Source organism: Trichogramma pretiosum, unplaced genomic scaffold, assembly GCF_000599845.2.
Source record: "Trichogramma pretiosum strain Unisexual culture from Peru unplaced genomic scaffold, Tpre_2.0 scaffold23, whole genome shotgun sequence".
Taxonomy (NCBI): domain Eukaryota; kingdom Metazoa; phylum Arthropoda; class Insecta; order Hymenoptera; family Trichogrammatidae; genus Trichogramma; species Trichogramma pretiosum.
In genome coordinates this window covers 2232866-2246645 of record NW_019641629.1, presented here as the reverse complement: position 1 = coordinate 2246645, position 13780 = coordinate 2232866, and the positions used below count along the sequence as shown (strand labels likewise).

The following is a 13780-nucleotide window of genomic DNA, read 5'->3' as shown; positions in this document are numbered from 1 at the left end:
ACTGAACGAATATATTACGTTTCCATACACTTGCAGCCTATTGCTCCGTACAGTGAGCGGCCGAAGCAAGGGAGGGGGTAAGCGTACTCGAGCCCAAAAGCCAAAGCGCAGTATCGTATGCTCACTGCGCAACGCACGTGTTGGAGGCTGACTAGTTCGAAAAATCGAATCTACTTTCTCTCAAATACATGTTTAACCATAAGCCGCGTACGTTACAGACCACAGTGAAACTGAAAAAATTCAAGTACGTAAGGAGTAACTAACCCAACACAAGTCTGGTGGATTCGTTCGTTACTTTCTCTCTCCACCTTCTCATAAATTTGTCTTTTGGGAAATCCACTCTGGGCGGAGCTTAGTCGACCATTGCGACTCACGAATGCGCATTTCCAAGTAAAGTACACATTACTGCTGTCTGCGCATCCTCGTAGTAAGTGTTCCGCTAGAAGGCGTCTAGACGATCCCGTTCCCCAAAGCATCTCGGTGCATGCGAATGCAGATCTGGAGTCAGTACCCCGTACAGCCACCGACGTGTGAACAACTCAGCGAGACCGCCTAGATCGCAGCAAGTGATTTCAGTGAAATAAAGTGTACAGCAATTTTGATAGCGACAAAATGACGTCCGAGTCCGACTACGAATCCCACGAGATGTTCTACTACGAGAGCGGAAGCAGCGAGTTTGTCGTGAACGATTTCGAGCCTGAAGCAGCAGCGGCGGATTTCCAACGAGAACAATTCGAGAGTTTGAAGAGTTTGTTGCTCAAAAAACCCAACTGGATCCGTCGCTTGAAGAAGGAGCGATACGACGTCCAGCAACTGTACTCGTTGATCAGCGATTGGGACGGGCCGCTTCCGCATCTCCGCGGCATCCTGCAGGCCGAAGAAATCGAGCGTCTTCTCGTGGAGTGCGTCAATTTCACCAGCGGCCGCGAGTACAACTATCCCGGCCAGATAATCATCGAGTTCGTGGCTCGAAGCGGCTACAGGGACCAGCCCGGACTCGGTATAGACGGTGAGCCGCTCCAGCATCGAACCACAGCGATACATCAGGCCGCCAGACACTTGTTCGTCAACAGAAATATCGTGATCCGTGAGCTGTTTAAGATTTACGTTCGTTTCGACGTCAACTACACCGACGAGTTTGGATATACGCATTTCCACATTGCCTGCGAGAGTGGACAGGCCGACGTCGTCGTCAAGTTCCTCGAGGCTGATCAAGATCCCGATTGCCTCGTACCAGGCACGGGAGATCGGCCGCTGCATTTGGCTCCCTTGGGGAACAACAAACAGGTAGTGGCAGCGCTGCTGAGGGCCGGAGCCAATTCGAACTCGACTAACATGGATGGAAGGACACCCTTGCATATGATTTGCAAGATCAACGACGAATACAGCTTCATAGACGAGTTCTTTTCAGTCAACGACGAATTGGATCGGAAGATTCTGGTCGATGCACGAGACAAGCTAGGCAACACGCCGCTACACTTGGCTTTCATGCGCTCGCGCGGCAACGAGACGGCAGCCGAGTATCTGTTGAGACGTGGCGCTGACCCCAACGAGATCAACCAAGATGGACTTACTGCTCTGCACCTCTGCCTANAAATTGGTATATTCGATAAAATTATCCATCCAGTTTTCGACTACCTGCATTAAACTTTGATAATTATTATTAAAAAGTTTTTTATTCAATTTGAAAATTGACAATAGGTTCCTCATGCACTTCTAGACACGTATGTTTATTTATTATGCTATTAGACGTTAAAAATAAAAATTTAACAGAATACCAAACTCACGGTCTTTGACAGCTTAGTTTGGTGATCAAAATATGGACGATTAGTATTTTTTTTTTTTGCTTTAATTATATTTCTAAAATATCACCAGCATTTTGGCCAAGTACATGTACTCATTCGAAAGGTTACTTTTTTTCAATCAAACGGTATTCTTAGAAAAATTTTTAAATGCCGCACACAAGCTCTGTAAATGAGTAAAGAAACATTTATTCTTAACTGTCCGAAATATGGCGTATTCACCTTAAATAACGATATTTCATAATGTTTCATATTTTCCATTCAACATATTTTTTTTACTTTCGAATAGAAAAATAAAAAATTAATATTGACCTTTTTAATTGACAAACACAACATTAGAAGATCCCCAATCAATATCAAAGTCATCTACACATGAATCTAAATCATAATTAATAAAAAAAATGCTACGATACTGCAATTAAATAAGTTCAAATACTAAAAAAAAAGTCGATTACACGAATCTTTTTAGGATTCAATCAACATATTACGTTTGGTTACTTTCACTTCTAACTTAATTAGATGTCTTCGATAGCTGCGACCATTACGACTTACCACGCGACGTCAGCATCGACCGTTAGAAATCCAAAAACATGTATACTCATGAGCCAAGGAAAAAAGAGAGGTATCTGGAGTTGTTGTGGTAGCAGGTGTAGAATAGATACAATTCAGTCACACTCGATACAAGTTGTATAAGTGAAAGCAGTTCAATTGAAACATTTGACGTAGCGTCGTATATATCCCTCTTTATCTCTCACTCTTGACGCGATAGATATAATATATTATTGTACATATAGCTGACACTTTTATCTCTAATAGTTTTGTCCGCTTGTTTTACTATCTTCCCCAATGAAAAATTCGACTATACAATCAAAAACTCACCTACAAGCAGAGCCTTTCATCTCCACATCACAGATCTTCACTAAATTTTTTCGAGTGACCTTGCAAAAAAATTATAGGGCATGATGAAGTTTTAAANAGGCGCAATGATGGGATAATTTTTCATTACATTAAACACACAGTTGGGCAAGCTAGGATAGTTATTTATCTATATAACGTAGTAAAATTTGTTATAAAATGGTTTTTTTTTTGTATCACATTTCTCATTGGACGTGTTATCTCACAAATTGTATTATATACAAGAAAACTTGGTGTCATGTGACAAGAATCGACAATTTCCTCTATTTTCTGTTAATAGAAAAAACCTAAAATTTATTGCAAAAAATCAAGTTTTTGATTTTTTTTCACAATGTTACCGTTAGGGAATCACGATGTAAATATGATCAGGGGTGATCACGACTATCAAGGTATCTCAGAGAATTTTTATGGAGTTGTTGAACTCCTTTTCAAACTTTGGTTTTTTGCCCTTTTTCTCTAAATTCAGTAGTTTTCGAGTAAAAATGAGTTATGTTTTATATGAATATAAGTTATTTTTTTTTTGAAGTAGTGATTCAAAAATTCCATAAAAATTTCCCCTGTTTCAAAATGCTCGAAAAATTTTGTTAGCTACTTTTATTGTGACGATTAAAACTTTCTAATATCATTTCCGGCGTTTGATTGAACGAAATGTACTAGGCATGTGCTAGAGAGAGAGAGAGACAGACAGACAGACGCAGTGATCGATGTAACAGATACAGACGTTGCAATGACTAAGAATGGATAGTTCAATTATTGATAAATATTGTTAATTTTTTAAGCAATGAAAATTGTTAAAACTAAGTGGAATTCAAAACTTGATTTACAACACGAGTCTGTCAGTAACATCATGCATCTGTATGCATCTATCTCTCACGCATATGCATGCCTATACAAGCCGTTCCGTTAAACGACTATAGATGTGTGTTTGTGCGTACAATTAGGGAAATAGTGTCAGTCCAGCGAAGTTGGGGCATGGCCTATACCTCGCCATGTGCTCTGGCATATGTCTTACTTTCTAATTCACTTTCAAAAGCAGTGAGATCAGATGATCCCAGTCATTCTCTACGATTTTTACTATAGTTACTATACGTTCAGACCTCGTGGCGTTAAGAGCTCCGAACATCGCGTCGGATTGAACCCAGTGAAAAAACGTAATACTTCATATTACAAGTGACTTTGTGTTTTTGTGTTGCGTGTGTTTGTGAGTAGTTGCAAAAATGTCGTGGATCTTTATCGACGAGAAGCTGCGCGAGCTCAAACAGCACGAGAGACTCAAAATACTGAAGGGCATGCACGAAAAGGTGGATTACAAAGACGACAATCGACGATTAAAATTTCTCCGTCAAATCGAGCCGCTGATCAACAACTGGAGCTCGCAGCTTCCGGATCTCCGTGAAGTCTTTTCAGTGGAGGAGCTCGAGCTTCTTCTCTCCGACGCAGTGCAATTCAGAATGATCCGGTGCGATCCGGCGGACATAGGCAAAGTCTTCGTCGAGTTCGTGATACGCACCGGGTTCAAGGCCCCACCGCATCGCGACCTGCACCATAGGACGCCGCTGCACGTGTTGTCCAGTCGATGGCGCCCCGACTGGGACTGGATGGTACGCGAGCTCTTCAAAATCTACGACAACTTCGATTCGAACTACCCCACTCTGTGTTTACCTTCGCATTACCACGTGGCCTGCATGGCGGGACTGGTCGACGTCGTGAAAAAATTCATCGAGCACGGAGACGAGAGCGCCAAGTTGGTGGCCGAAGTTGGCGGTTCGCCACTACACATCACCTTGGATCACGGCATGAACAAAATGGAGATGGCCAAGCTGCTACTGACGAACGGCGCCGATCCAAACGCCGTCGATGAGGACGGATCGACGCCTCTGCACGTCATTTGTCGAAGCAAACAAGAGGAAAACTTGGTGGGGAAATACTTCAAGCTCTGCAAGGAGCTGGGGCTGAAGGTGTGGAATCAGCCACGCGACAAGAGGCGCGACACGCCGATGCATCTGGCCCTCAAGTGCGCCGATATTCTGGCGGCCGAGACGCTGCTCCAATTCAACGCCGATCCGAACGTCGTCAACGACGAGGGAATGACGCCGATGCACTGCATCTGCGACGTCGAACGGGACGACAACTTGATGTACATATTCCTTGAGGCCGCTAAGAAGATGAATAAGAAGGTGAACCTCGACGTGGAGGACAATTACGGTCGTACGCCGCTACAGTGGGCCGTGGCTTATCTCCAGCCTCGTGCGGTCTATGCTCTTCTCAAGCATGGCGCCGACATGTCCAAATTCGTCTTTCCCACCTCGAGATATTTCGCCACGAAGTTGGAACGCTACAAGGGTCCGGGATTTGGACCGATAGTAGCGGCAAATGCTCTGCTCACCCTGGAGCTCTTGAAAAAAGAAGGATACGTTCTGGAGCAGGCCGAGGCGAAGATGGTCATGAAACTGTTCGCGAGACGCGGACTGTTTGAGAAATCGGCGATTGATTTGGAAAAATGTCTCGCCGAGGACCAAGAGTTGGCGGATACAACGACGGAATTGAAGCTGCTTCCGGACCTTACGCTGCACGACCTGATCCTCATGGGAGCCGACCAGGCGGCCAAGCGACTATCCTTAGAGGATTACCACAAATTCGTCTGGGCGAACCGGCTCTACGGTCAAGTGCCCGAGAAGTATTACAGGGCCTGCAGCAAACATGTGTGCGAGAAACTGGCGAAACGTTTTTTCCGGCGCTGGACCATTGATCCTTTCTGGGATTTGATACATTACTCGGTGCCAAGGGATTGTTGCGAGCTGATCCTCGCCAAGCCGTCATTTTCGAATCAGGACTTGTGGAACATTTGCGTGGCGGCTGCGCGTAAAAACGCGCCTCCAAAGAAGAGAAAAAACTCAAGTAGAAAGTCGAGCGCAAAGCGAAGAAAGTACTAGTCATATGATGTATAATATTTAATTTATGTTTAGTGTTATGGAATTTTGGATTGTTAATAAATATATTTTTTATAAAACAAGTTTGGATCTTTTACTACATTGATAAGCACATGATCATGCATGACATAAAAAGATTCATTATCTCAACACCTTATGTTAAATCCAACTATGAACAGATCGAAAATGTAACTAAATACGATTAGACGACAGAATTTCCCAGCGGTAATTTTTTTTTTAAATAAAGTGCATAATAATGTTGTAAACTGTAATAAAAAGTAAAAAAGTGTATAAAATGTAAAAATCATCACAATAACAATCACATCCAGGGCAGTGGGCTCNGCTGACCCTGGAGCTCTTGAAAAAAGGAGGATACGTTCTGGAGCAGGCCGAGGCGAAGATGGTCATGAAACTGTTCGCGAGACACGGACTGTTTGACAAATCGACGATTGATTTGGAAAAATGTCTCGCCGAGGACCAAGAGTTGGCGGATACAACGACGGAAGTGAAGCTGCTTCCGGACCTTACGCTGCACGACCTGATTCTCATGGGAGCCGACCAGGCGGCCAAGCGACTATCCTTAGAGGATTACCACAAATTCGTCTGGGCGAATCGGCTCTACGATCAAGTGCCCGTGAAGTATTACAGGGCCTGCAGCAACCATGTGTGCGAGAAACTGGCGAAACGTTTTTTCCGGCGCTGGACCATTGATCCTTTCTGGGATTTGATACTTTACTTGGTGCCGAGGGATTGTTGCGAGCTGATCCTCGCCAAGTCGTCATTTTCGAATCAGGACTTGTGGAACATTTGCGTGGCGGCTGAGCGTAAAAACGCGCCTCCAAAGAAGAGAAAAAACTCGCGTAGAAAGTCGAGCGCAAAGCGAAGAAAGTAATAGTCATATGATGTATAATATTTAATTTATGTTTAGTGTTATGGAATTTTGGATTGTTAATAAATATTTTTTTTTATAAAACGAGTTTGGATCTTTTACTATATTGATAAGCAAACACAATCATGCATGAGATAAAAAAAAATTTATTATCTCAGCCCCTTATGTTAGTCGTCGTCGTCGTCATCGATGTGGCATCATTGTCCCGTTGCTGCTGCTGCAGCTCGACCACAGCCACGGCGTTGGGATGATCGGCCAAGGGCGCGAAGTAGTCGTCGCAGCAGTCTTGGCCGCTCTTGTTGTCGTTGTTGGCGATGCTGCTGGTGACCTCGGCGAGGCTCAGCGATCTCATCATCATCTCGCTCGAGGGCGAGGACTGCACCGCCTGCGCCTCCGGTCAGGGACGACCACACACCGCTACGGTAATCCTCGCTGACCTTGTCCAGCTCCTTCATGAGGCTGTCGTCGGTGCTCGGCGAGTCCGGCATCTTCTTGCCGGGCCAGACTGTCGTCTTTGTTTGCTGTTTGTCGTTTATCACAGCAAGTATGGTTATCTCGTTGTCCTTGGGCTCGTCCCTACTCTTGGTAGTGTTGGTGGTTGTGGCCCAGCACAAATTAGCGAAATCGTCGTTAGAGCGGCTGCTGCCACCGCCGCCGTCCACGAGAATCATCGAGCGNGTGGTATATTATACAAAAAAGCTCTCTCCCTCTCTGCCTGTATCTACAAATCTAAAAATCTCGGTATCACAATCGTTTTACATAATGAAGAGAAAGAAGAAAAAAATCCGGGGTAAATAGAAGAAAAAATTTTTTCAGCTTCATTTATCGGCTATACTGTTCAGCAGCTCCTTCAGCGAGTCCTCGTTGATGGTCTGAAGGGTCGACAAACTTCCCCTCGCAGTCTCATTGTCGTCGTTCATCATCGACACCTCGACCGACGTCGTCGTCGTCGTCGTCATCGATGTGTCATCGTTGTCCCGTTGCTGCTGCTGCTGCAGCTCGACCACAGCCACGGCGTTGGGATGATCGGCCAAAGGCGCGAAGTAGTCGTCGCAGCAGTCTTGGCGGCCGCTCTTGTTGTCGTTGTTGGCGATGCTGCCGGTGACCTCGGCGAGGCTCAGCGATCTCATCATCATCATCTCGCTGGAGGGCGAGGACTGCACCGCCTGCGCCTGCGTCAGGGACGACCAGACGCCGCTACGGTAATCCTCGCTGACCTTGTCCAGCTCCTTCATGAGGCTGTCGTCGGTGCTCGGCGAGTCCGGCATCTTCTTGCCGGGCCAGACTGTCATCGTCGTCGTCTGATGTTTGTCGTTTATCACAGCCAGTATGGTTATCTCGTTGTCCTTGGGCTCGTCCCTACTCTTGGTAGTGTTGGTGGTTGTGGCCCAGCACAGATTGGCGAAATCGTCGTTGGAGTTGTTCTGATGCTGCTGCTGGTGCAACGTCGAGCTGCCGTCCTCGTTCTCGATCTCGGCCTCGAGTTTTCGTTTCAGCGCCTGCTCCTTGCCGCCGCTGGCTAAGAGCAAGAAATTACTGCCACTGCTGCTGTTGCTGTTGTTGTTGTTGGGATTGACGTCCGGATAGACGGTCGCGTTGTCGCCTTCCGATTGAAACGTCGCCGTCGCAGCAGCTCGAGCCGAGGAATCGGCATTGCCACTGCCAGTGGCGGTGGCTGTGCTGTTACTCGAAGGTACGCACTTGTGCGTGCGTTGGCTGACCTGTTCGATCAAAAAAAAAAAATGAAGTCAATTATTTTTAATTTCATTTTTCTTCGTNATTTGACGCGATTCTACCTCCAAAAATGCGTTTCATTTAGAGAATTGCTCATATATTTTAGTATACACTGCGAAAGTTACCAGGGCAGTAGCCAGCCGAAATTTTTAAAATGATTTTAAAATTTTTAAAATGATAAATGAATTTTTTTTCACTTATTCACGAAAAAAATTACATTGAGAAAAGAAGGACGAAGAAAAAACGGTTTCCGATTTGCTAACAAACTGTTGACTCTTATTGAAATAGAAAATAATAATTTTTATGGACATAGCAACAGAACCCCGGGGCAATGCGCGTCTATAACTAGCATTTTAAAATGAGTAGAATTGTTGATTATGTAATATATAAGTAAAATATAAGTATTATTTTATAGTTTAACAAGAAAAATGGGCATGTCAATGATACATTAGCTACCCATATGGCAATTTCCACTTAAATTTTCATATCTTTAATTCGCTTACAATAACATATACTAGAAGTAAAAAAAAAATCTAAATGGGAAAATCCGATTGCTTCTAATGATACTAATTAAAAAAACCGCTGCAAATTTATTGGCAAAGAGCTTCCTCATAAAAAATAATATTAACAAAAGGCATCGGTTATTAACGTGAAAATTCGTATTTTTAAATTTTGATTCACCGTCTAGTGTCCTAAGTACCAGTAGATCACGACCATCAGGACCATCACATACATACAGACATTTGTTGGTAATTCAATGTAGTTTCCAAATGTATAAATCAAATTGTCCTGCGAGGTCTGGTTCAAAATCTCGCTTTCGAGCCTATCACAGAGCTTCCTCTATGAGGAAGCAAAACGAGAGATAATGTAAGTACGCTCACAAGCTACGTAACAAAATGAATTCCACGAACTCGTGTATAATACGATAATTAGACTCGCTTGCTACGTGACCAAATGAATAATGAGTCATCAAAAATTTCCATAAGATTAGAAGGTTCAAAAACTCCAGCCTAATTCCACGAACTCGTTTGTAATACGATAATCAAACTCGCTTACTACGTGACAAAGTGCAGCATGAGTCATCAAAAAATCCCATTAGAAAGTAAAAAACGAGAGATAATGTAATAAGACACACTAGCTACGTGACGAAATGAATCATAAGTCATCTAATTTTTCATAAGATTAGAAAATTTGAAAAAACCCAGCCACACCATGTCCGATGAATTAATTGTTTTTTCTTTGGAGTGCTTTGCACGTGTGCGGTGTCCAGGTGTGTTTATTATAAAGTAATATTATATCGCACTTTGTCTAGCAGTATAAAATATCGAAAGAAGCTTGTCAGCTAAGACAATCGGAAGATCCGACATCCATTATTCCGAGACTTTTTCGTCTTACGAAAAGCAATTGGCTCTTCTGAAATCCGATATTACCGAGACATGATCAGAATCTCTTATCAACTTCGCAATGAATACCAACTATAAAAACAAGACTAACTTTGATAAAGACGCTATCGCACCATCTTACACTTTGCATACATCGCACACTACCATCGCACACGTGGCAGCCCGAAGGACTCTCTTGCTTTCTTTCGGAATGACTGAGAAAGAGAGAGAGAGAGACTCAGAGCATTGAGATATTGCGTGAGCGCACTCACGAGCTCCACCACCCTTGCTGCTGCTGCTGCTGCTGCTGCTGTTGCTGGTGTATACACCCCTTTTTCGGGTGTGTAATGATGGTGCAACTGCACCCACGACGGCACCGTTACATTTCGGCCCGCCTCGGAGAGTTTTTTTTGTAATCGTGGCCAGTATGTGTTTCTTATATACTTACTTACTCTTACCTTGACTCGTGTATCCGTGTGGTTCGATTATTATTATTCAATGGTTATAATTTCATACTGATTAAGCATATTTAACCATGTTTAATTTTGTTTATGTGAAAAAACGGGAAGGTTGATAAATAATTTCATGACATGTTTTTGTGTTATTTATCATACATTTTTTATTTTTAAAATTTGTTTCTTCTATTTGCATGAATACACTTTTAACGGAAACTCATCGGCTCTCATTCGTTTGAAAAAAACTTTTGGAAACTGTACAAAAATCTTCGCCGCAATCAAAATCCGTCCCCGCTAATTTATATCAAGAGCTTAGTTGATGGATGAGGGATGTAGCAGGAGCTCTCGAGTAATTTTGCACATTCAAGGGCACATTCCGTTTATAGAAATGGCCCAGCATTCATTCGTATAATCACTCGGAGCAGCTGCAGGTACTACCTGGCTCATACTATTCTTAGCTAGCACGTCGATAATTGTGGCGAGATTTATGTGCCAATTTTCAAAGGTTTTTATTCGGAGAATTTCCATTGGTTCTATGTGGTTTCGTGTTGTTCGATGGACCATTGGCCAAGCCAACGACGAAAATTAAAGCTAAGCGTGATGTCAAGTTTGACCACCTTCACATACAATTTAATACAATATTTGATTCATTATTGATTATTTTGCACAAGTGAAGTTAAAAAATTTAATTGTGAAAGCACGAGTTGATGTTGGCTCTGTAATTCTCGTGTGCACTGGCTTTGTTTTTGCATCATTTGTTTCAGCTGTAGTTTCTGCATTCTTACCTGCAATACCTCCACACTTTGTGATTTAAGTCGTTCATTTTTCGTAGGGAACGACTCCAAATGTAGAAGGTCAAGTTGATGTAGACTTTGCAATTGTTGCCGTTGCTGGTGTTGTCTCTGATTGATATGCTGCAGCTGCAACTCCTGCATTTGCCTTTGCAACTGTTCCTGACTTTCAGATTCAACACTAGATTCATTCTCGGAATTGAAAACATATTTTATTTGTGGTTGCTCTTGAGAAAAGCTAACTTTTTTCAAAACTTTTTTCGGCTTTTCACAGGAATGCGTTTTTTTTTCAAAAATGTCATCAAGCTTTTTTTTTAAAACATTAAAATCTGCTATTTCGTGCTGCTGGTGCTGGTACTGCATTTTGCCAAAAAAAAAGCTAATAAGATCGTAGGTTTAACTGATTATACAATAACTCGGTGATTGATTCGCGTTTCTTCGACTAACGATTTTATCGGTAGCGCAATGATCACTATTAAACTGTCGACTCTAAGCGGTGTTAATATTACGATTCGTACTGGACCTTGTCTCAGACAATAATGTCGAGATATTAGCTGTGCTACCTATAAACTGGACGAATATATTACGTTTCCATACACTTGCAGCCTATTTCTCCTTACAGTGAGCGGCCGAAGCAAGGGAGGGGGTAAGCGTACTCGAGCCCAAAAGCCAAAGCGCAGTATCGTATTCTCACTGCGCAACGCACGTGTTGGAGGCTGACTAGTTCGAAAAATCGAATCTACTTTCTCTCAAATACATGCTTAACCATAAGCCGCGTACGTTACAGACCACAGTGAAACTGAAAAAATTCAAGTACGTAAGGAGTAACTAACCCAACACATGTTCGCACATCTCGTGGATTCGTTCGTTACTTTCTCTCTCCACCTTCTCATAAATTTCTCTTTTGGGAAATCCACTCTGGGCGGTGCTTAGTCAACCATTGCCACTTACGAATGCGCATTTCCAAGTAAAGTACACATTACTGTTGTCTGCGCATCCTCGTAGTAAGTGTTCCGCTAGAGGGCGTCTAGACGATCCCGTTCCCCAAAGCATCTCGGTGCATGCGAATGCAGATCTGGAGTCAGTACCCCGTACAGCCACCGACGTGTGAACAACTCAGCGAGACCGCCTAGATTGCAGCAAGTGATTTCAGTGAAATAAAGTGTACAACAATTTTGATAGCGACAAAATGACGTTCGAGTCCGACTACGAATCCCACGAGATGTTCTACTACGAGAGCGGAAGCAGCGAGTTTGTCGTGAACGATTTCGAGCCTGAAGCAGCAGCGGCGGATTTCCAACGAGAACAATTCGAGAGTTTGAAGAGTTTGTTGCTGAAAAAACCCAACTGGATCCGCCGCTTGAAGAAGGAGCGATACGACGTCCAGCAACTGTACTCGTTAATCAGCGATTGGGACGGGCCGCTTCCGCATCTCCGCGGCATCCTCCAGGCCCAAGAAATCGAGCGTCTTCTCGTGGAGTGCGTCAATTTCACCAGCGGCCGCGAGTACAACTATCCCGGCCAGATAATCATCGAGTTCGTGGCTCGAAGCGGCTACAGGGACCAGCTCGGACTCGGTATAGACGGGGAGCCGCTCCAGCATCGAACCACAGCGATACATCAGGCCGCCAGACACTTGTTCGTCAACAGAAATATCGTGATCCGTGAGCTGTTTAAGATTTACGATCGTTTCGACGTCAACTACACCGACGAGTTTGGATACACGCATTTCCACATAGCCTGCGAGAGTGGACAGGCCGACGTCGTCGTCAAGTTCCTCGAGGCCGATCAAGATCCCGATTGCCTCGTACCAGGCACGGGAGATGGACCGCTGCATTTGGCTCCCTTGGGGAACAACAAACAGGTAGTGGCAGCGCTGCTGAGAGCCGGAGCCAATTCGAACTCGACTAACATGGATGGAAGGACACCCTTGCATATGATTTGCAAGATCAACGACGAATACAGCTTCATAGACGAGTTCTTTTCAGTCAACGACGAATTGGATCGGAAGATTCTGGTCGATGCACGAGACAAGCTAGGCAACACGCCGCTGCACTTGGCTTTAATGCGCTCGCGCGGCAACGAGACGGCAGCCGAGTATCTGTTGAGACGTGGCGCCGATCCCAACGAAATCAACCAAGATGGACTTACTGCTCTGCACCTCTGCCTACGAAAGGAAGACGAAAGTTTGGCCAAGACGTTGTTCAAGATCTGCGACGACGTCGGACGGAAGTTGCAGCTCGACGATGGCGACGAGGAGGGGCGAACGCCCCTGGAAGTGGTTGTGGCGAATATCTTCCCAGACCTGGTGGATATACTCCTGGATCGAGGCGCCGGCCTGTCGTGCTTCGTTTTTCCTACGCTCGCTCACTTCACCGAGAGACTAAGGCTCTGCAGGCTGCATGAGGATAATTCGAAATTGAGACTGGCCTCGGGTGTTCTCAGTTGCGTCGAACGCCTGGAGAGGAGAGGCTACAAATTGAGCCGGAGCAATGCCTTGACGATCATGAAACTATTGACCAGGGAAAAAATGTGCCTGTCGGTGGATCTGGAACAATCTTGGTACGACGACGTGCAGTTCGCCGTCGATGCGAAAAAAATAATGCTGAAGCCGGACCTTTCACTCTGCGACGTTGTCCGGTTACGAGAAGAAGAGCTGGAGAAACGACTCACTTATATGGACTACTTCGAGTTAGCGCACTCGGACAGATTGTATAATTTCTCCGTACTATCCAGAAAGGCTTGCCTTCTGAGTCTGTGCGAAAAATTGACGAGAGGATTTTTTCTGCGCTGGGCACTGGATGCGTTTTTGGAGTTGAAAGGCGACGACTATTCCGATCTCTCCTGCGAAAGGCTCCTCGAGAATCTGAAGAACAAAGACT

General features: G+C 44.4%; 1 protein-coding gene across 1 annotated transcript; it reads left to right on the top strand.

Moving 5' to 3' along the window:
* The first annotated feature begins 612 nt into the window (after positions 1-612).
* On the top strand, positions 613-1647 carry LOC111693706 (inversin-like). The gene has a single exon (XM_023459129.1). It carries the CDS (start codon positions 613-615, stop codon positions 1645-1647), a length of 1035 nt encoding a protein of 344 aa, XP_023314897.1.
* Positions 1648-13780: the final 12133 nt, after the last annotated feature.